The 22,984-nt window shown below is 32.0% G+C and overlaps 3 protein-coding genes across 4 annotated transcripts; 2 read left to right on the top strand and 1 right to left on the bottom strand.

Moving 5' to 3' along the window:
* The first annotated feature begins 6,005 nt into the window (after nucleotides 1-6,005).
* On the top strand, nucleotides 6,006-8,597 carry LOC132734096 (perlucin-like protein). Its single transcript, XM_060720812.1, has 5 exons — nucleotides 6,006-6,130; nucleotides 6,606-6,694; nucleotides 7,180-7,270; nucleotides 7,623-7,851; nucleotides 8,498-8,597. The coding sequence occupies exons 1-5, from the start codon at nucleotides 6,085-6,087 to the stop codon at nucleotides 8,523-8,525; spliced, it is 483 nt and encodes a 160-aa protein (XP_060576795.1). The 5' UTR covers nucleotides 6,006-6,084; the 3' UTR covers nucleotides 8,526-8,597.
* Nucleotides 8,598-9,122: 525 nt separating this feature from the next.
* LOC132734087 (solute carrier family 25 member 43-like) lies at nucleotides 9,123-12,188 on the top strand. The gene is made up of 4 exons (XM_060720805.1): nucleotides 9,123-9,767; nucleotides 10,763-10,953; nucleotides 11,371-11,505; nucleotides 11,881-12,188. The coding sequence occupies exons 1-4, from the start codon at nucleotides 9,236-9,238 to the stop codon at nucleotides 12,130-12,132; spliced, it is 1,110 nt and encodes a 369-aa protein (XP_060576788.1). The 5' UTR covers nucleotides 9,123-9,235; the 3' UTR covers nucleotides 12,133-12,188.
* An 834-nt stretch (nucleotides 12,189-13,022) lies between these two features.
* On the bottom strand, nucleotides 13,023-22,217 carry LOC132734090 (ubiquitin-conjugating enzyme E2-17 kDa). 2 transcript variants are annotated; one of them, XM_060720809.1, is made up of 5 exons: nucleotides 22,014-22,217; nucleotides 21,814-21,894; nucleotides 19,903-20,018; nucleotides 17,461-17,549; nucleotides 13,023-14,752 (listed from the first exon to the last, which is right to left on the bottom strand). In XM_060720809.1, the coding sequence occupies exons 1-5, from the start codon at nucleotides 22,055-22,057 to the stop codon at nucleotides 14,609-14,611; spliced, it is 474 nt and encodes a 157-aa protein (XP_060576792.1). In that variant the 5' UTR covers nucleotides 22,058-22,217; the 3' UTR covers nucleotides 13,023-14,608. The 2 variants fall into 2 exon arrangements, with proteins under 2 accessions (XP_060576792.1, XP_060576791.1); XM_060720808.1 differs by lacking the exon at nucleotides 13,023-14,752 and adding an exon at nucleotides 15,299-16,213.
* Between the last annotated feature and the right edge of the window lie 767 nt (nucleotides 22,218-22,984).

Genomic DNA, 22,984 nt, shown 5'->3' with positions numbered 1-22,984 from the left:
GGCAGTTTTTAAGTCCAGGTCAGTAGAGGTTATCAAACTTATAGAATGTAAAAAGTTTATTATAATTTTGTATTTTTAAGTTTCAAATAACTTTTTTAAATAATGACAATGTGCAATTATGTCATCCTATTGCAATTGATTTATATGATGTAAATGTTGAGAAAATGTGAATATACGTTAATAAGGGAGGTAAATCTACAATACATATTATACATTTCTATAATATGGACTGTGGAGTTATCCCTCTTAGTATTAGCTATAACAAGTCTCTTGGGAATGGCTATATACTATTTCAATGTTTTAAATGTTTTATATGTATATATGTGTACAGATGAGACTATAATAAAGAATAAAATAAATGTCAATTATTTCCTAATTCGCTACGCTCAAACGTAAATTTATTATTTATCCCATAATGAAGGCAATCGAAGGAAGAAAGAACAACAAATACATAAATTCACATTTAGGATTTGTTATCTGCATTGCGTATATATCTACATTACTAATACATGCTCTTAGAAACAACAATCACGACATTAACATCTCAACGTTTCATAAATCGGTGTAATCTGAAATGACTTTCTTGACAATAATCTCATATCTTTATTATGTACATCAACATGGAAAACACACAGTTATGAACGTACTTTCCCTGTCAGTATGCTGCGAGTCGGCTGCGCAACCCTACTCCATCGTGGGAGGGGGACGTAGTAGGAAACCAAAACTCAAGACCAGCCACCTTCCGTAAGTGTTCTGACATAATTTAATGAGAAAACCCATAAAAATAATCCACTTACTATGTAAAATGTAATTAAAAGCCGAATATGTACGCTCAATAACTGCACGCCTTCCACCTATAAGTTCAGAACATTTTACAAAAACGTATAAAATATGGAATCTTTTCTTATATACAGAATATAAAAAGTTCAAGGTATCGTATTTCACTAACTAAAGAATCGTTCTCCAAAATAACGAACATCCCGGAAAAGTAGTGCATCTTGTTCTTGGAACAAAATCTGAAAAATATAAACTAAATTAATTAACAATATTTTAGTTAAATTCAAATCGTAACCAAAACGTAAAAAACTTGACTGATTTAATCTAAAAATGCACCTTTATAATACCATATTTCATTTACCATTAATACATTTTTGTATTTATAAATCAATTATAAACCTTGCAAAATTATTCTGCTGTTGTAAGAATATGCTTGTCGAATTAAACGATTAAAAAGATTTATCAAGAATAAAAATGGACAAAGAAAAATCATTGTTACTGTACAGAATAACTATACTTTATACGTGCCAACTGCGTGAACTTTTCGGGAGGGTGGGAGGGATACGATAGAGTTAAATAAACGTGTGTAGCAATGCAGAAAACCTCGAATGATGTACACATCTATCCGACTTTATTATACATTACTGACGCACGAGAAAATCGTGCGTATCATATTCAATGATTTTCAATACAGTAAAACTACGATTACCTTAACCTAGGATAAATATATTTATGAATACACTATAGCACTCATTTAAATATTCTATCCCACTTCGGTTCCAGCTGTGTAATTTTCGAGAATTAATATGGAATATATAACTAATGTTAAGAAAGTCACACCCGCTTAAAATAAAGTCGCCGTTATATCGCAATAGCACAGTTGGTTCAGTGATTGCCTGATATGTGGAAGGTCAGTCGTTCGATCCCTATTGTTGCCATTGTTTTAGACATACTCTTTCTTCATTTTTGCAGTAACAAGCGCCATAAACAAAGAGTAACAATTTCTGGCTTAAACCAACGAAATATATTTATCAAATTGCGCATGCGTGAGATGGTTTGTCGGGAAGTGCCTAGCATGCAAGTTATGTCTAAATGAAATATAAGTAATGAGTTGTAAGGACAAATAAGAGGTGAAATAGGAATGATATAAGATGCATGGTGGTTTGTATACAGGGCTGAAAAGAAATATAAATAACAAACAATTACACAAGATATATTAATTTTACATGTACAAATACCAGCACAAAATGGTACATAAACAATATTCGTAATAAAACAAATATCGACCACAAGACATAATATATAAAAAGAGAAATTAACCTGAAAACATTGGTTTATGCTTCATATTTTTATGTAATGTTTTCATGTAGCATACGCCTTTCAACTTTTTCTCAATATGGAAGGGTATTCAATGCGATGTGTGCATCGAAAAAAAATATTGACACATAAACAACGTATTTTAAAATAAAATGAAGTTCATCTATTCAGTAATTACATTATATGAAAATATCATAAGTCTATGAACTGAACAGTGAGTGACACAACCGATCAAATGACTTGCATCGGCTGCTCAAGTTTTATCTTTCTCATGTAGGATAAGTCGAATGTCTCGTACAAAGTCAGTTAATAACTTAATTGAAAGCATAATTTGGCCAAAATGCCCCCAGGTTAACATTTGCAAACCAAGTGTGAAATATGCATTTCAAACGTTTTTGAAACGTTTATGTTTTGCAAAAATAAAATAATTCTATTATATTTATAAAACGAAAAGTAGAAAACAAAAATAAATGAAGTTTTTTCCTATAAATTATATATTATCTTTTTAATAGTTCAAAGTGAACTAAAAAGGAAGAATACTGAAACCCGCATGGTTTGCATTATTATAGTGTTACATATACTAATTCAAAACATATCTGGGGAAAATAGCCTCCTTATTAATAACAATAAGGAAATGGCATTTTTAAAGTCTGTCCCTTGATAAAGGGCGGACAGCTTTTTGCCCCTTTTTCATTTGAATAAGGGAAACCTGTGATGCGTGTATGTGGTCGCACGGTCAATTTCCTACCAACATGTCCTCGATGCGTGTATGTGGTCGCACGGTCGAAAATTTATAATAAACTAGTAACTGTTTTAGAAATGTTTAGGCACTATTAAATCTTAATATTTCATTAACTCGTAAAGAGTTTAAAACTGAATAAGGACTTTGTTCTTTTTTATAAAAACCTAATCACGACTTTTTTTTCCTAAATAAGAGAAATAAAAAACCTAATTCGAATTTGTTACACCAATTTACAACTTATTAGGAATTTTAACTCCTAATTAGTGTGAAATAAGCCTAACTTTGTTACTCTAAGTAAGAAGTTTTGAAAACCTTATTAGCAGAAATGAAATTATAATTAGGACTTTGTATTTCCTAAAAATTAGGAGTTGGTAAAAAAAACTTAAATAGAACTTTGATACTCCTAATTAGGGTTTATACAAACTACATATTTTCTCTTTTCATAAACCTCAAGCAAGGCCTGACTTACTACCAAATAACGCATAGTATATCTTATCAGCGTTTAACTGTTCATCCATGTAAAATAAATATTTAAATCCGGTCAGTTGTAGCAAGTATATCTAGTAAATCGAGGCAAGTCTATCCAGACGTCATGACAAGTCTAGGCAAGTCCATCCGGTCAGTCGTAGCAAGTATATCTAGTAATTCATGGCAAGTCTATCCAGACGTCATGACAAGTCTAGGCAAGTCCATCCGGTCAGTCGTAGCAAGTCTATCCAGTAATTCATGGCAAGTCTATCCAGTAAGTCATGACAACGTTATCCGATCCGCCGAGATAAGATTGTCCGGTCAGTCTTGAATAGTTTATTTAATGTTTCAGCTCGACTGTTCAATAAGAATAAGATATGTTATCCTAGTCAACCGAGCGACAACGTCGGCGTCGGCGTAACCACTTATGTTAAAGTTTTTATAGCACCTCAAATATTTTCAAAGCCCATCGACATATGGCTTGGAAACTTTGCACACTTGTTCACTATCATGACACCGGCCTGTGGACTGGAGGACGTAACTCTACCAAGCATTTTGACATAATTATGCTCCCTTTTCGACTTAAAAGTTAAAGTTTGCGTACCACCTCAAATATTTTCTAAGTCAATTGGCATAATATATAGCTTGTTTATCATCATGCTTTATTGCTTTGTACCGTCGCACTTCGGAGTTAAACGTTTTTTTGGGGTTGTACACAAAAGTGCGTTTAACTTCTCAACACACTTTGGGGTAAAACTCACTGGGGTCAAAATCGAGAAAATGACCGCAAAGTGCGTTCGTATGCTACATATTAACGCACTCTGGGTTCCAGAATTCTGAAGTTGTCAACTGAATTCTGCTTAAATACTGAGTATTGACTTATTTTCGATCTGTAACCTAGAAATATTCAAATTGGAGTTCAAGATAACGGTCGATATTTGGATACATTACTGGGCAATCTTACTAAGTGCTATTGAAATTCCGATGTAGCAGTAATAAAATATATAAATGTTGCTTAAGTGGTTTAAATGTTTTGTGAATGTTACCATTTTAAAAATCTAAAACTTGTGACTGTTTAACAAACAAGTACATGTAGTACTTAAATTGCGAATACATTTAAAAAACAAAACAAAAAAGAACAGATGTCACGAACACTATTCTGTTCTGTCAGCCATTTACTTCATAAGTTTCGGTGCCATACTGAACACACAGTAATGGGAATGTGATAAAATACAGTTAACATCGTCTCACTGCTTCTTATTTTCAAACATTTAAATGACCTAACTAGTAAGTTAGAAGTAAATTCTATTGCAGTCAAGTTGCTTGAGGGCTACAGCTGTAACTTCATTTCATTTCAAGCCTATTTCACAATTTTAGATATTCCTAAACATTTGGACCATATGACAACGCTATTGAGAACGTATACACTGACATAAATGATTAACATTTTAGAAAAATAAAAAACCTTTTTAAAAACAATTTATATTTACTTTATAATCAAGATCACTTTATCAGTTAAGTAAATGCATTTTTGGTTGCCATTTTTGTAAAAAAAAAGCTGCCGTTTTGAAATCGTAATGAACTGGTACCAATTATGTAATCTCATGAAAATAACTGCTGCTGTAAGTAAATTAAATTTTTTCTTTAATTTTTTTCTTAGATATATTTAAATACATGTATGTCTGAAATGACTTATTTTCAATTTGTGGTCATTTTGAAGGCCATCTTGAGACTAAAATGAACTAATACGAGTGAACTGTGAACGTGAACGTTGCAATTTATATTCTGAATCAATGGAATATATCAGATTATTTAGGAATTGTTGTATGGTTTTACAAAATGTATCTGTTTCATGTGCCACCAAAACCGCTGCTATTTTGAAATGACCGCCACATCAGAAAAGAGATGAATTTCGTATTTCCCGAACGTGTTTCAAAATAATTCCTGCCATATATGGACGTGAATTTTATCTTAATATATGCACTTAAATTTTTTATCAGTTTATTTTGCATCTTAAATATTTCATTTTCCCAGTGGTGGCAAGATAACACTCCTCGAGTTCCTTTAAATGGATGTTTTTTTTCTACAACATTCAACATAGAAAGAACTTTAATTAATTAATGAAGAAATGTTAGGTCCGTTTAAAATAATTAGAAATACAAAAAAATAACAACAGATTTTAATGAGTAGTCACTAGATCATTTGGTGTAAGGATCTGACTTTTAATCAGATTGAATTATGTTATCTTATGTATTATAACACTCACTATTTCAATACAAACACATGCATATATGTCATTTAAGAGACCAATAACTGAATATAAAAATATATGATTTATTGCAAATTGCAACCCTTAGATGTAACAAATTAAAGACATTACTACAAAAAAGATATCACTACAATTCATTTTTATTGATTTTATATTATATGACCTCAAATGCGGTAGTTTGTCAGATGTCAAAAAATGCATATATAGCTGTACGTGAAACGCACTTTTGGGTTGGACACCAAAGTACGTGACGCACCAAAGTGGGGTGTTACAAGCTTTTCCATTTTTTTTTTACTTTTAACGTGACATAAATAGTGGCACTGTTTTTAACTGGCAATGATTTTTTATACAACTTAGTTACAAATAGAGAAACCATGGCTCTCTCTAAACGTTTCCATTATTCCTTATCTTATACGTGTATGTCAAGTTTAAAATTAAGGACCTGTCTTAGAACATCTAAACTATATATAAGCGCGAAAATTTAACTTCAAGAAATCATTAATATCTGAAGATGGCAAATTATCTGTTACTTTTAGCTCCAGCACTTCTTGCAACTGGTAAGTTACTTCAACTTTCTTTTTCATTGAACGATTAAGCATGTTTTCCTATGATTGTGGTATAGTTATTTAAATTGATATTATATTGTATCTATATATTTAAACATAAGTAAAGTGAAAGTAGACAATCGCGATTAATGAAAGTCATAGTGTAGTCAAACTCTATGGTTACTGATACACTGATTTACAATACAAATTACTTTAATCTATCTATTTTTGTATAACTGCCTCAGAATTCATAAGTCATTTGATTTCCTTCCTTACTAAGCAATGGGAAATTAGACTAATTGATCTATATGTTATACTTCATGAAAAATTCGAGCGTCCCTCCGACTGACTCTTCATGCACGAAACAGGCGAGCAGATTTTCCGTTAGAACGCAGCATCCTCGTATAATTTTTACACAAATGAGGGCCCAACCATTTAATTGCAAAAAGAAAAGGCAGTTTTGACTTCAATATGTTTTATATCACAGTGTACAGTGCCTGCCAATCCGGATGGCGACCGTATAACGGCCATTGTTATAGGTTTCAGACTGACAAAGAAAGTTGGACAAATGCACGGGTAACACATTTCTCTTTCTATTATGACAAAAAAAAAGAAATATAACAAGAATAAAAAAGTAACCTTTGCCGTTTTTATAGCTTATGTCTACTTGTTGGCAGGAAAGTTCACCAGATCAATATATACATGTATAACGTTGTATCTGAATACAAGCGTGCTTTACTAAAAAAATGGTTATGTCGGTGTATTACAGGGATATCATAATTAAGATTTGTACAAAAATCTCCCGACTGGACACATTATGCTTCAGAAATGATTGCTGTTTTTTTTGTTTATTGTTTTTTTGTTGTTGTTGTTGTTGTTTTTTAAGATGCAAATATGTTCTTAAATATGTTTAAATTTATGCTTTTAATGTATATAAGATATTTACAATGTGCTGTAAAGGTAGCAAAACGCAAACAAAATGGTACTTTTGGCTTCTATACAAAGTACTTAATCATTTTAACTCTACTAAATGCTTAATAACACTGAACATGTCGTTGCAGCAAATGTGTCTATGGCATAAAAGTCACCTAATTAACATAGATGACGCTGCAGAGCAAAAATGGTTTCATGACCAAGCGTTGACTTTCAATCGTAAGTACAAATTTGAAATAAGTATTATCTCCCTTTGTTATGTTTGACAGGGCATAAATTGACGGAAGTGTCCGGTTCCTTTAAAAACAACATATTTTTTTAAAGATTTGCATATCGCTTTTAGAGCGACTTTTATCTGTGCAAAGCTTCAGTACACAGACAGGAGTACCTTACATCGACTAAGATTGAAGGGTCAAACATAGATAGGGACAATGCGCCGCAAACAATTGCAATGGCATAATAACTCAATCAGTTGTTTCTATATGTGGTATATAAATTTAACAATCGCTTACACTTTTAAAAAAATGTTTGAAGAAATAATAATGATAACAGTTTTGTTTTAATATTTAAGATACTGATGGAGATAATGGTTTCTGGCTTGGCGGAACCAACTGGAACAATGATGCAAATTGGATATGGGAAATAGTTCATAAACCGATAACTTATACTAACTGGGATGCCAGCCAACCAAATAATAGAGATAACAGTGAACTATGTATGGCGTCTATAAAACTGTTTGATTATAGGTGGAGTGACGAGTTTTGTGAATGGGATGTTCTTCAATATGTATGTGAGCAAAGGTAGGTAACTGTGTGCAATTTTGGAACGGTAGTGCGCTCCCCTTTCAATATGTCCGTCTGTGAGAAAAGGAAACTCTTTTTTGTAGATGGGTGTTTCATTAGACTTTCTGTGGTCAAAGAGTTGTATATTACATTTTGTTAGTTATATTAATACTCCAGTAAACATGTGAGCAAAGGTAGGCTAACTTGTTTTATCTTTGAGAAAATGCAGGTAACTAAGATAGTATAAATAATTTCTGTGAGCAAAGGTACGTAACTCTGCTTTGTCTTTGAAAAAAGTTAGGTAATTAGGATTTCGTATCAAGAATTTCTGTGACCAAAGGTAGGTAAAACCAAGTTTTGTAATGCTTGTAATGATATTTTAGCCTAAATATAAATAAATACATTTAAATGTGTACTGGATACAAACAAGGGTAATAATTCACACCAACGTTAACATTACGAATATGTGTCAGTTTTACAATACAATTAGTTATATAGCATTATGATTTATCTTGCAATACTTGATACCCACTGTTTGTCTTAGTTAAAGATTCTCTTTTTTAAATGTCTTCATTGAATGAAAATATTTCCAAAAGGCTTTTTTTTCAAATGAATTTTGATAAATTAAATAATAAACTTTGAAAACATTTTGTTTCCATTTCAGTGAAGGAGGTGACCCAATTATCGGATAGTCTGTGAAACATGTATAATACATGTCTATTATTCTATGTATAAAATATGTATTAAATAAAATTCACAAAAAACCTATTGTTTGTCAAGCATCAGTGCCATTAACAATACAGTTCCCCTCATCAATAATCGAATAATGCGTACAATGAAACTCCGCCTGAAGGACACTCCACTTTCAGTCTATGATCTATGAATTGAATTAAAATAAATTATATAACTTGTCAAATTAAGGTTAATCAAAACAAAACAAAAATAGCTTGACAATTGTCATCAGTGCCTTTCCGCAATGGAAATATGCATATATTGCCTGACAAATAAAGATATACACCCCCCCAAACAAAACACATTTGAGAATTTTTGACCACATTATATATTCAATCGTGACAATTTTGCAGTAGATGTAGTCGGTCTCGTCGCCTCTTTCTTAAATATCACCACCTCTATCTTCTATAGGTAAACTTTATTTCAAGATATTTTATTTTCTATTTGGATAACATTGGTACCGAGGCAAACATAGCAATGTTTGAACTTCTGAAAATATGATTTATCACTTTACTACATGATTCTTCTATAGTTTCTATAAATAGCTTAACCTCGTATTCAATTCGAGGCTGGCGTCGCCACACAGCAACGGCGTCATTCTTGGGTCAATTGTTTGTAAAATTCGATGTAATTATAAGCTAGCTCGTCTACGTCTGAAAATATACAAATTATGTTTAGTAGAGACTCAAGACTGACTGTAATGCAAGATTCAGTCTGCGGCTCGGTTAGCGGAATAATATCACGGACATTGACGGCGCCGCTAGACGTCACCAAAGTTCTTTACCAGGTTGGAGTGCCGCACGCAAACCAGAGAGCGTATTTAGGCGGCGGTCTGTACAATCTGGCGAAGTATATGAAACAGACTGAAGGTATCCGATCACTCTTCAAAGGGAATTTCACAAGCTGCTTCAAGATGTTTCCCGCATCAATCATTCAGTTTTCAACCTACTATGGGTTGAAAATATTCTTTGCTGGAGAAACTGGCGAAATGACTTTAGCTCAGACGGCATTTGCAAGCGCTGCGGCCGGCTATACATCGACTATTCTGACTTACCCGATAGATACGGTCAAGACACGGCTTATTGTTCAACCTGTTATTAACGACCGGTCGTTCTACAAAGGTGTTTTTGACTGCTGGAGAATGATGATGTATACAGAAGGAGTTAAGTCGTTATGGAAAGGTCTATCGGCGGCGTTATTAGGTAGATCTAATAACTATTGAGAATAAAAGTATAAAACATAAGTACATTAAATTTTGTTCCGGATCTATTGAAATATTGAAAGTCTTAATACATATAAATTTGTATCCTTACAATTGAAATAAGGAAGTACTTAGATAGCCTACTACTTGTTGCTTTATGAAGTGTATTTATAAACTATAATAAGATATGTTAATTGTATTGTCCTATGATAAAACGATGATGATAATTGGAAATGCCATGTGATAACTGATAAAATAATGTGATAATCTGAAGATGATAATTGGTAATGCACTTATTTTGCACAATAATTATAATTGATAAAGTGCCTTTGATAACACGACAATAAAATGATAATTTGCAATGATCGGAAATTACACAATTATGATAACTGGAAATGTCTAGTGATAATTCGATATTGATTATTTGCAATGTCATGACAAAATACGACAATGATACATATAATTCGTATTGTCCTATGATATTACGATAATTGTGACTAGTGTAAAAAGTGAAGTTTTCTAAAATCCGACTTTTATCTATTGTTTTTCAATTGTGTACATAAAATAATTATTTCTTCTAACAAGTTGATTAATTTGTATAATAACCTTAGATAATGTACAATGATGTACCTTTAAACTTTATATGAAAAGTCTATAAAAGTATGTGAGGTTAATGAATCTTTATATACGAGACATATTTTTTTCAAAGGTATATAATTATGTTGTCATAGAGAATTACAGTATTATACAACATTACGGATTAAGTAGCAATGAATAATATATATGAGCCGCGTCATGACAAAACCAACATAATGCGTTTGCATCCGATCAGTATCCATGCTGTTCGCTTACCAACCCTATAACAAGTAGAGAAACTGATAGCGAGCAGCATGGATCCTGATCAGACTGCGCGAATGCGCAGGCTGGTCTGGATCCATGCTGGTCGCAACGCATTACGATGGTTTTGTCGTGACGCGGCTCATATGTCAATTTTAGCTACTGTGCCTTCAACGATGTCGCTTTTTATGACGTACGAACTGCTGAACATACACTTCATAAGATCCGACTTTCCCAAGATTGCCAACGACTGTATAATAGATGGGAAGAGAGTTACACATGGCATGACTGCAGCATTTATCTCCCTTCTTGTTACACACCCGTTTGATACTTGTCGCAAGAAAATGCAGGTACGAGGACGTGGTATTTTCACATTTCTTTGTAGTGATATTTTATCAACTTGGGAATAACATTGAAACAATTTTGCATTCGCAACCTAATTAGATGACTTTGTCAATAGCCAAAAAATGAAGTGTTAATCTCAAATCGGGCAAAAATCGCGCAAAGAATTGATTTTTAATTTAATTTTGTAAAAAAATTCATTATCCTTAGTAATTGCTTACATGGTAAAATTTAGAAATAACTTATGCAAGTTAACCAGTTTTACTTCGGCCAAGTATCTTTTTCAAAAAAGAAATGACCTGTATCAATTATTTATTTTAAAGTTCATCGTTTTAACTGAATAAATACCAAGCTTTTACAGTGAACCCTTGATCTCACGCTAGCAGTATTCAATGTGGTCCGTTAACATTGTCCTTTCACTGCAGGCCTTCTCAACACACCTGGAGAACCATGGCGGAGTGGACTTTGAGGTTAAAAGTTTGAGACAATGTTTTCGGCATATTTGGCGTAACCAATGGTTCTTCGGACTGTACGCAGGGCTTGCACCTGCTGCGCTAAGGGTAAAATTACTTTAACTACTTTAGTGAAGTTTTGATGTACCGTATTCACAAACATTATAACTGTCAAATATGCAATTCTAGATTTTAAGAATTTATTGATTGAAGTCATCCAAATACTGTTTGGAATCATTGCAAAAACGATGTCTGACTCCAAAAAAAAAAAGGAACACTGCTGGGATCTCGAGCCTTTATCGGTCACTAAAACATTTCCCCATGTAACCCAAGTTCTGGTTAGTTTCAGGAATCGAACTCAAAAGTGGTTGATGTAAGAAACAAGAAGCTTGTTTCATTTAGGAGTTCAATAAATTTATCTTCTTTTTCTCGTTCGCCTAAATAAATTTATAGAAAAAGCTAATATTTGTCTCTTTTTTTTAGTTAGTGCCATTCAATACATTGATGTTGTTGTCGTACAACTGGTGTAAGCGGAAATGTTTACGTCACAATGGCTTGCCCGAAGATGACGAAGAGCGAAGATTCACACGGCACGAGGAGGATTTGGACGATTTGGAGTACATGATACTGGAAGACTTGTTGAATGAAGACCCGCCTGCGGTGATGTATGAGAAAATATACATCCTAGAACAACAACAAATGAAGAGAAAACGGAAGCAAGAATTTAAAAAATGAAATATTTTTCACTAAAAATGAATAAATTTTAAGTCTTTGTTTATTTAAATTTATGAATCATTTGCTTCGTTTCTTGTACTGTAAAGAATTATAATACTTTACATTATGGTTTTAACGATGACAAAAATCTTTCATTTCTAGACGTCAAGAGTGAAAGTTACTCAGAACTCTGGTGTTACATTAAATTGTATCATAGTTTGGAGACCTTTCTAATGAAAATGTGTCAGAGTTGAATCGTATACCCATACATGCACCGTGCGTTAACTGGTATTAGTTACCCGCACGGTCTGTGGGGGATAAAAATAGACCATGTTCGTTGAAGGGCTTATTTTTTTTCTAGGTTTACTTATTGTGCTCGTACACTGGTTACTTTTTTCTGAGGTTTCATATTGTGACGACAGGGGTCGTATTTCGATGGTCTTTCTATTACTCATTAAATTAAATTTTCCCATACAATGTCGGCATATTTGTGTCTTTGATCGGTCGTATGCATGGTGATTTTTTTAACTTAAACAGCTATAAGAATTAGTAGATAGAGTTTTAGTTTAGTTTATGGGATGAAACTCCATTGAGTTGTATGATAAAGACGGAGATAACCTTGAAATTTGTATATCAAAGTGCTAGAAGCACAATGGTTGATGAATACCCAGCAAAGGTGCATGGGACGTCATGGCAACCCCTTTTTCTATTCTAGCTATCGTCACACTTGTCGGTATCAGTGGTAAACCTGAATATTCTTAAAAATGTTAAGAAGGACCATGCAAGCAAGACGGAAGTATGAATATATTATAATATATGAAGAGCAAATGTGGAGATATCCGAAATTGCTCAATATCCGAAATGGCTCATTCCAAACAATTTCTTAAAACAATAAATCAACAACAAAAAACTTATTTTTACAATAAAGATGTTTATTCAAAAATGGTACTGGTACACCCAATTTGCATACCAGATAAAATAAAACATTACAAAACAACAAGATGAGTTTCCTATATCACAATGAAACATTTAGGAAAACCATGTAGCTATACACAAATACAAATCTTTCACACCTATATTCAACTAAATAGGCTGGGCATTCCTATTCTAAATTATGCAGAGATCCAATCCTGATTCTGATAAAATCAAGGAATTTGTCCATCACAAGTTACTGTCACAGTTGTAATTTTGTAATAATTTGCTATGCTATTACTTAAAGGGAGGTAATCCAAATACATTTAATAATTTACATGTACTAGTACTACACGAAATACGAATGGCCAGCTTATTTATAAAACAAAAGACATGTTCAGGTTTTGAAATTGATAAGATAGAAATATAATTAATTTGGTAAAATTACACACACCCCTTTACAGAGTTACTTTTTATGCATTATGCTCACTTCATCTAACACCTTAATATAAAAGTTGAATATGACTTAAAATATTATTTTTGAATGACTTATTTCTGCCATCTTTTTGGTGTGTTTTTTTAAAGTAATCTTTAGGGGAAAAAAAACTTTAAATCGGATCTCAATTTACTATAAATTAAGGCCTAGTCTTCAAAATACAAAAAAAATCAATATTAAAAACAAAGAATGACCAGAATTTAAAATAAAACCAATGCAGAAACTGTATTTTTTCTTATTATCATTAAAAAAATATAATTTTTTCTCATAAAGAGTCCATGGTAATATTTACTACAGACACCCGACTTTATCCACACCACTTAACTGCCCCTTACTCAAATCAGTCCCCTCTTCCAAAATCCCCAACCAAACTAAACAAAAACCTTCCTCATTCAAGGAACACTGCCTCTTAAAAAACAAATAACTTAAAATACTTTTTTTTATCAAATTACAAACAATAAAATCATAACAACTATTGTAATTATTAACAAAAAGAAAATAAGTTTGACTTTAACAGAATATACTAAAATCATCTTTAAGGGCAACATGCTGTTTTACTGCTGAGCCAGGTAGTTACCTCTATTTAATATATCCCTACATGTTAAGCCTTAAAACTCTGTGATCATAAACTTATACAATGTCCACTTTCAGCCACAGATATTAACAATTAAGTACATACAAATTTTCAGCCAGAAAAAAAGGGTTCATACAAATTGTCCACATGGAATATACAAGTTTACACATTGATTGTATACATGTTTAAAGCAACTGCATTATTCCATTTTAATTAATAAACTGACAAAACTTTTCATGTAAACAACAAACTTAGTGTTTCTTAAAGGTTTACTTAAACAAAACAAAAGATCATTCATGAAAACACAATACACATGCTCAAGTGTATCCCAAAAATATTTGTTCAGTCCAATCTCTAAATATTTAACCTGATCTCACAAAAACTTACATTTCACATTTAAGGCAATACATTTTGCATTCAAAAGTGAGCATTAGTAATTTTTACAGCTTGTTGTTATCATGGATCACCACTTTTAGCAGTGTTTCACCCAAATCCACCATAATTTATGTACATTTTCAACTGGCCACTTCCCCATGATATATCCAGCTCTCCTCAACTATGGCTTTCACTTTCTTCTCGTATTCCCTACGATTTTCTTGATATAACTGTGCCGCCAGATTATTTGCAGGACTGTTTGGGTTTGGTTCATCAAGTAAGGACTATTAAATAATAAAACAATCAATACAGTACTAAATGTCCCGAACACTGAATAACTAATGCCATCCAATCAAAATAGCCCCATAATCCTTACTCTGCTGAAATTGTATAATGGATTTGCCCTGCTTTGAATTTGGAACAGTCCATTATCAATTTAAGGGATAGCAAGATGAAAATTTCAAGTTAGTAAGGCAATATTATAGACTAGAGCCTGGTCAGACTGCATTGATATACAGACTGGCATCTCTACAGTTAATGGCGGCAAAGGATAATCACTTCCAAGTACAGCAAGGTAATGCTTAGGTATAAAGATGTTATACATATTTCAAATATATTATTTTCAAGCAACAAGCAGTTTACAAAAAAAAAAATTTGAAGAAAAAAGCTAAAAAAAAAAAAAAATCTGAAACCTACCCTTATACAGAAAAAAAAATATGTAGGCACCCTTATCTAAAACTTGAGACTGAAAAATCAAATCTTAATGTTCATTCATAACAAATGTTTTCATAAAAATAGCACAAATTTGTTTCGTAATACATGAATATGGCTGAAGCAGACTTTGTTGGGGGAGTTTTGAGTTATAAGTAAAACAGATACGGTTATTATCATAATAAATGTTTGTACATTTAGCAACAACTAAATCATGTGACTATAAGATGATGAATACCACTGACACTACTGTTATAATAATACTAGAGCCAGAACAGGGTGGGGTGTCACTCTTTAACCATACCAATGGTGCATGAATAAAAGCCTGGCAACTAAATGTTTTTTTTCCCCTTTTTTTTAAATATTTCCTTTATACAATTCAGAAGTTTTTTAAATTATACATCTAACAAGTTTGTAGGTAATTTAGTGCCATATCATAGGGATACTGTCATCTCTGATACAAAAAAAATTGTCAAAACATTTTGTTGGTCTCAAAAGTTCAAAACTAAAATTTTACTGAATGTGCCATTTTTTAAGACAGGAAAACAAAACCCAAGTCTGTCTTATAATTAAAGGTGATGTAAAACTGATTTTCAATTCACTTTTGTATTACTATTTTTTGTTTGTTAAATGTCCATACACTTATTGCGTACTCTGTTACACAACAAATTTACATAAAGTTAAAATGGAATAATGTGAATATCATAATTATTCCCTTAATAAAACTTGGGGAGGAACTGGAATATCTTGTATATGATCACAAAAAACTTCCAGTCGCAGATCTTTCAACATTTTGAAAGACGTCGAAGTGTAACATTATATCATCACCACAAAGTTATATTTTTTTTTTGAAAAGGTCAGGTCTATGTTATCACTGAATGCTATGCGTTGTCATCATCATCTTCATCATCATCATTCCAACTCTCTTGAACTATTGCAGCGACTTTTTTCTCGTATTCCCGACGATTTTCCCTATACAACTGGGCCGCTTCATTGTTAGCTGGACTATTTGGATTGGGGTCGTGAAGTAGAGACTAAAAAATAAGTTTAATTAATAAATTAATAATCAAGAAAAAAATATTTCTTAAAATTTCAAACCTTTTTCTCATTTTCAAACATTTCTAACACAAACCATTAGATTTTTTTTCAAAAACATCATATAAGTAATTATTCCCACAAACACATTTTTTCCTAAAAAAATTGTAAAAAAAAGCAAAAAACTTTGAAGTGCCCCATAAAATGTATCCGATCATAATCAATTAAACTGTTAACTGGGATATATTTTGAGACAATCAACAAGTTTATTTGTTTGGTGACAGGGTTAAAGTGGAATGATGATGGTGATCATGATGACAAATGGAATGATGACATATTAATCTACACATATACTAACTGACACAAACAATGGACAAATAAACATGTGGACTTGATGTAAACATATTGGCAGTTTCTTTCAGATTCTCTACATGTTATCACAACACAGTCATATTAATCTTTATTAAGTTAAATACCAATAAGCATATTTTCTATTCTTTATTATTTGTACATTTACTTAGTCATTATGACAATAATGACCTGAATTAACAAATGCTAGGGTCATTTCATCATCAGTTTTGTTTTTTTTTAAATTCCTTGAATATGAGGACTAACTATAAACACTTTTCTATTTTAAAGTCTTGCTAAGTCAGTAAAAAGTGACCTACATGTAGTAAGCTAGAAATAATAATCAAGACAAAGACTCTTAAAAGTAATACCAAAAACTGTACCAGTTTATAAACTTTTCGGCAATTTTAATAATAATGTTCTTGCTCAAGTTACCAAAAAGAACAAAATCAGCATGTATATCTTTGCAAAGTATCCTATCAATAATGTTGCATGCTCAATTTGAACATTTTGATTTTATAATAATGACATAAGCAATGCTGGACAAACAGGGCTCTCAGGTCTATTACACACATAAGAGAAGAGCTTATTTTTTTACAAATCTCAAGTAGAATCACCAACCTATTAATACGCCTTTATTACACATTGGAAACATAAAGCAACTATCCAAAATTATCTAAACAAATAAACATGTTAACCAAATTAAACTCAAATTCTATACACTAAACTGGCTCCGAAAATTCATCAAATTCATTTGGAGGGATAAAATTTACTCACAACACAGCAGATTATTCTTGATTTCTTAAAGTTGAATCTTCTTTAATATTTATACATTCAAAGAATTGCTGACAAATTTTTATACATGTTTAGCAAAATCTTAAAATTATAATTTTTATACCTGTATAGAAGTTAAAATGGCAGAAACATCATAAGTAGGACTCCATCTATTTTGTAAAATATCTAAACATATACTTCCATCCGCATAAACTGAAAAAAGAAAACCATTAAGATGGAAAGATACAAAAATGACAGAAATCTTGACAATAAACAAAAATGATTTGTGTCAATAAGTATAATCTTTATTTGTAAATGCATGATTGTAAAGATTAAGAAAATTTAAAGCTTATTTCAACCACTTTCAGGGCTGCTTCTTGGCAACTAAGCACACACACTGATGCTGGTGTCATATTAGGAGACATAGTTCAGTGTTTTTTTTCTCTACTTTGGGAATGGTGCCAGTACCAGACTGATTGGGAAAAAATGCGTTATTTTGACTAAAATTGGGAATTTTTTAATGCATTTTTTTCAGCTACAAATGAGATTAGGCATCATGAATAAAGATAGCTAACAGCTTTTACTGTCCAGATAGAACTATTGAGTGGTGATTTATATGAATATGTTGGATTTAAATGATTTTAGAAAAATCACTTGGCCTTGTGGGCATTTTGAACAGCCATTTTGGGAATTTAACATTGGAAATTGGGAATTTTAATGTCTATTTTCTATTGGGAATGGTACCGTTTTAGGGTAGTAGTTATATAAAGAAAAAAACCACTGTAGTTATGGTTTCAATATATATTAGAAATATAGACAGGATACCGTATAATAATATATCACTTAATACAGCTAGATGACCATATTTGAACACAATACCTTCAAATTCTGCCAAACAAAAAATTGATTTTGGAAAGAATATACAGAAAACTACCATCAATTTCTTTTATTACAAAGACAATGGATATATAAATACATCAATCATAATACTCGTCACTAATAAGCACATAATTTCTGATATGAGCAAGCAGCTTTATCAAGTCACCACAGTACCACAACTTCCTCACATTAATAATTCATCTGTAGGTAGATTTAACAAGAGGGCCATGATGGCCCTGAGGTCGCTCACCTGTATATAGGCCCCCCCCAACCCCCACCAACGTTGCAGGGCCAATTTAACCCAAGGGCTTTTATTTGCACAAACTTGGTAGACACCCATAAGAAGATGTTTCATGCTAAACATCTAAGCTCTAGCTCATTGGGCTTTTTAAAAGAAGATTTTTTTAAAGTTTTTACTATACACATAAAGTTAAAAACAATGACACCCCTGGGGCCGGGCCAGTTTTGACCCCAGGGCTTTTATTTGAACAAACTTTGTAGACACTTACTAGAAGATGTTTCATGCTTAATATCCAAACTCTAGCTATTTGGGTTTTTTCAAAGAAGATTTTAAGTTTTTGCTATACACATATAAAAAAAATCAATGACCCCAGGGGCGGGGCCAATTTTGAACCCAGGTCTTTTATTTGAACAAACTTGGTAGACACCTATTAGAACATGTTTGATGCTAAATATCTTAGCCATAGCTCTTTGAGTTCTTTAAAAGAAGATTTTTAAAGTTTTTACTATATGCATATAGGGAAAATCAATGACCCCCAGGGGCGGGGCCAATTTTGACCTCAGGGCTTTTATTTGAACAAACTTGGTAGACTAGACACTTATTAGAACATGTTTCATGCTAAATATCTTAGCTCTAACTCTTTTGGTTCTTTAAAAGAAGATATCAATGACCCCCTGGGGCGGGGCCAATTTTGACCCCAGGGCTTTTATTTGAACAAACTTGGTAGACACCTATTAGAACATGTTTGATGCTCAATATCTTAGCCATAGCTCTTTGAGTTCTTTAAAAGAAGATATTTTAAGTTTTTACTATATGCATATAGGGAAAATCAATGACCCCCTGGGGCGGGGCCAATTTTGACCCCAGGGCTTTTATTTGAACAAACTTGGTAGACACCCATTAGAAGATGTTTCATGCTAAATATCTTAGCTCTAGCTCTTTGGGTTCTTTAAAAGAAGATTTTTTAAGTTTTTACTATATGCATATAAGGAAAATCAATGACCCCCTGGGGCGGGGCCAATTTTGACCCCAGGGCTTTTATTTGAACAAACTTGGTAGACACTCACTAGAAGATGTTTCATGCCAAATATCTAAGCTCTAGCTCTTATGGTTTTTTAAAAGAAGATATTTAAAGTTTTTTCTTTCGGTTGCCATGGCAACCAGAGTTCTGCATGGAATTAAATTCTTTGAACAATTTTTAAAGGTGACCACCAAAGGAACATTCCTGTGAAGTTTGGATGAAATTTGCTTACTGGTTTATGAGGAGATGTCATATAAGGTAAAAGTTTACGGACGGACGGACGAAAAGCGATCACAAAAGCTCACCCTGTCACTTTGTGACAGGTGAGCTAAAAACAACATCTGCAGGGGCTAAGTGATTTTAATTCAGCACACTCGATCATGGTTACCATTTAAAAGTTCTATTAAAATTGTAAAATAGCTTACCATTTGGATGAAACATTTTAGAAACAAATCGAACAGTAGGGGGTTTATTAGGATATTCTTCTGTGAATTCTATAGTTAATTTGAAAGTTCCATCCTCAAATGGTGTATCATGTGGACTGAAAAGTAAAAACAGACATCATATAAAATGGATCATCTTTGAATAAAATAATGCACCTTTCGCACATAAAAAATATTGAAAATCCGTTTTTGTCATTCCTTTTGCTTGTCTATAGCTGATTACCCAAAACTGCCACAGTGTAAACAGAAGTAACCCCACTGTTGTAAGTATTTGAAATGTCTTCTAAAACACAACAAACACTTTAAATTATCTTTTTTCTGGTACATTGGCAGTGTGTAGAAAATTTAGTTGTTTTTTTTTTTTTAGAAAAAAAAAACAGACCAATTTCTTCGTGTTACTGGTTTACAACACAGACTTGGAAATCAAGCAATAGTAGACTGTTCTTTATATTTTATTTCTAATCAATTAATTTACAGTACTGTTCAGTTTATTTTAGTTAAGCAAGGTAACTGACAATTTTAGTAATTTTATCATTTGTAGTGTCAGTACGTCACTATGGATTTATGTTTACTAAATTTTAGTACTAAATTGATTATTCTAGCCTAACATGTTAATAAAAATATCACAGGCATTTTTTATTTACTTGAGAAAGGATCCAGGTCAAGTCTAATTTGAAAACATGTGCAATGTGAATTACCAACCAAAACTGTGATTTGTTGATAACAAAGTTTAAGCAAATTCTATATAATCATATTTCTTGTTTTTATTTATCTTTCCATATAGATCAATGTCTCCATTTTTGTTTCTTTTTAAATATTTCAATTATGCTGGTTAATGTACCAGTGGCACATTCTAAATTTGAATTGATTATTTTTGAGGGATTCATTACTCAACAATACACCCATTGACAGTCTCTATATGAACTAATTAAGTAACCGAGGTATATCGAGTGAAAAAACACAAGTTCTTGAGTAAAATTGATATCTCTAATTAATGCTAAAACAATACAAATTGGACAGTTTTTAAAATGCTAGTTTGGGGCAATTATTGTCCCATTTTTTTTATTTTTTTTTACATCAATGAAAAGCTTGTGATCTTAGCTTCATCTCAGTATATATTTCAACACATTGTTTGACACTCAATCCGTGTATTATTATAATAACTCATAGTGATATATTTGTGATTCTTTTGTTCGGAATTGCAAAATTATGACTGTACTTTTGACTGGGATTGGTCTGTTTATTGGAACCAAACAAGCATAACGATTGTGGATAACATCAGATTTCATACGGGAAGTCAAAGCCCAGTCTCGCCAAGTGGACCCGGGCTTTGACTTGCCTGACTATAGACTACATGTGTGTATTTAAAAGAAAATCAAATAAAAAAACAATTAAAAAATATATAGAATTCTTTTCCTATCAATGAAATTTTCAGTGCCAGTTCTAGTTAGGCGCCGCCATTTACAATGTAACTCAGTGATAAAAAGGCGGTGTATTCCAATTACCGAACAAATCTCAACTTTTCGGATTAATAATCATCGCTGAGTGTTCCGAGAATAAATGGAAGCGGGTACATATAAATTATAATACCAAATGACACCTTTAAAATGGAAAAATGAAGGGATTTTTTACCAACTTCCCCGTTCATAGGCTTCGCCTAATTTCATATTATGTATCTAAACAAATGGAACTTTAAGAACTAGAATGAATAGTGGATCAACAAAATCTTTTCTACACTCCCTTTCTATTTATCATAGATATTTTGACATAAACGTTATTTAATTAATAAAAACCAACAAAACATGAGTAATGTGTTTGGTGTTCGGTCAATATGGAATTCCATTACTTTGATGACATCACTTTCAGTTTCAATAACAAACAAGTATTTTTTACCCAAATATAACAGCGTTCCATAGCATAATATTGTTGTCTGTTGGAGCACCACTAACACCAGCTGGAGGATCTTCCTGTAATCTGTAAAAACGAAAAGTTCACGTTATAATGACAGTAAACAGAATGTTTATTTGCGTATTATTAGTCAACGGCAGCCATTTTTTCAGCTGAAAACAAACCGTAGGTCACACATAATTTACCTTTTAAAGTCTCTCATTAATCTTCTTCTTGCTGGTGTTGACATTATAAACGTAGATTGAAAGTCACTTAATTGAACTATCACAGTCAAAACCTTAAAATGTTTCCTTTCAACACGTAATTTATGTATTTGTGTCTTTTCCGTTTTGTTTTACTATGACGTCCACATCCGGGGATTTCTCATTATGTTCCATTTGGAATACTTCCAAATTTATCGGATACACGTCACGTGTGTATCATGTGACTTTACACGAAAACTAAAAGGTTGAATACCGCTAATTTCTTACTCAAGCGTTACATCACGATTGTTAGTACTAGAAACAGGCGAATGAAAAGTATGTGTCCAGAAATTTAAGCATGTCAATGTTGTTTTGGTTAGGTTTTGGTTATATTTAAATGATGGTTTAAAACATAAAAAAGCAACATTATGTAGCAGTTTTAATTAATATTGATTATTTTGTTTATAAAAACACCTGATATGAGTACATTACATCACGGATTTATATTACCGTGATTACATATACATGTATTTTACACAAAAGTTTATTTTACTTGGTAAACTACTTTTTTTCAATTTTTAAACATAAGTTTCAAGGTGAGTTACAAGTTGAATTACAAGGTGACCTGTAAAATACATTACAATTTTTACTTTAAGTAGGCCTAATACATTATTAATATATAACTTGCAATATAATACATTTCAATTTTTGAAAGAAATTATTTTTTTTTACATAAGTTATACATAAACATTAAAGGGTGCCTTTAATATAAAGTAAGTGGAATTTAGTGGCTTACACTTTTATTAACTAAACCTTAACATAGAAGGTTGAATATTACAATTTTATATAAAGTTATTATTAAAATTTTGTTAAAAACAATATAGTTACATTATACATGTACAATAGCAATGTATAATACCTGTTACATCAAGATAGGTGAGACTTCTAGTCATGGGGAATTTGTTAACAGTGAG

The sequence above is a fragment of the Ruditapes philippinarum genome, unplaced genomic scaffold (genome assembly GCF_026571515.1).
Source record: "Ruditapes philippinarum isolate M1 unplaced genomic scaffold, ASM2657151v2 ctg593_1_1_1_1, whole genome shotgun sequence".
NCBI lineage: Eukaryota > Metazoa > Mollusca > Bivalvia > Venerida > Veneridae > Ruditapes > Ruditapes philippinarum.
The sequence above is the reverse complement of the archived record's forward strand: the minus strand, read 5'-3'. Positions and strand labels throughout refer to the sequence as shown.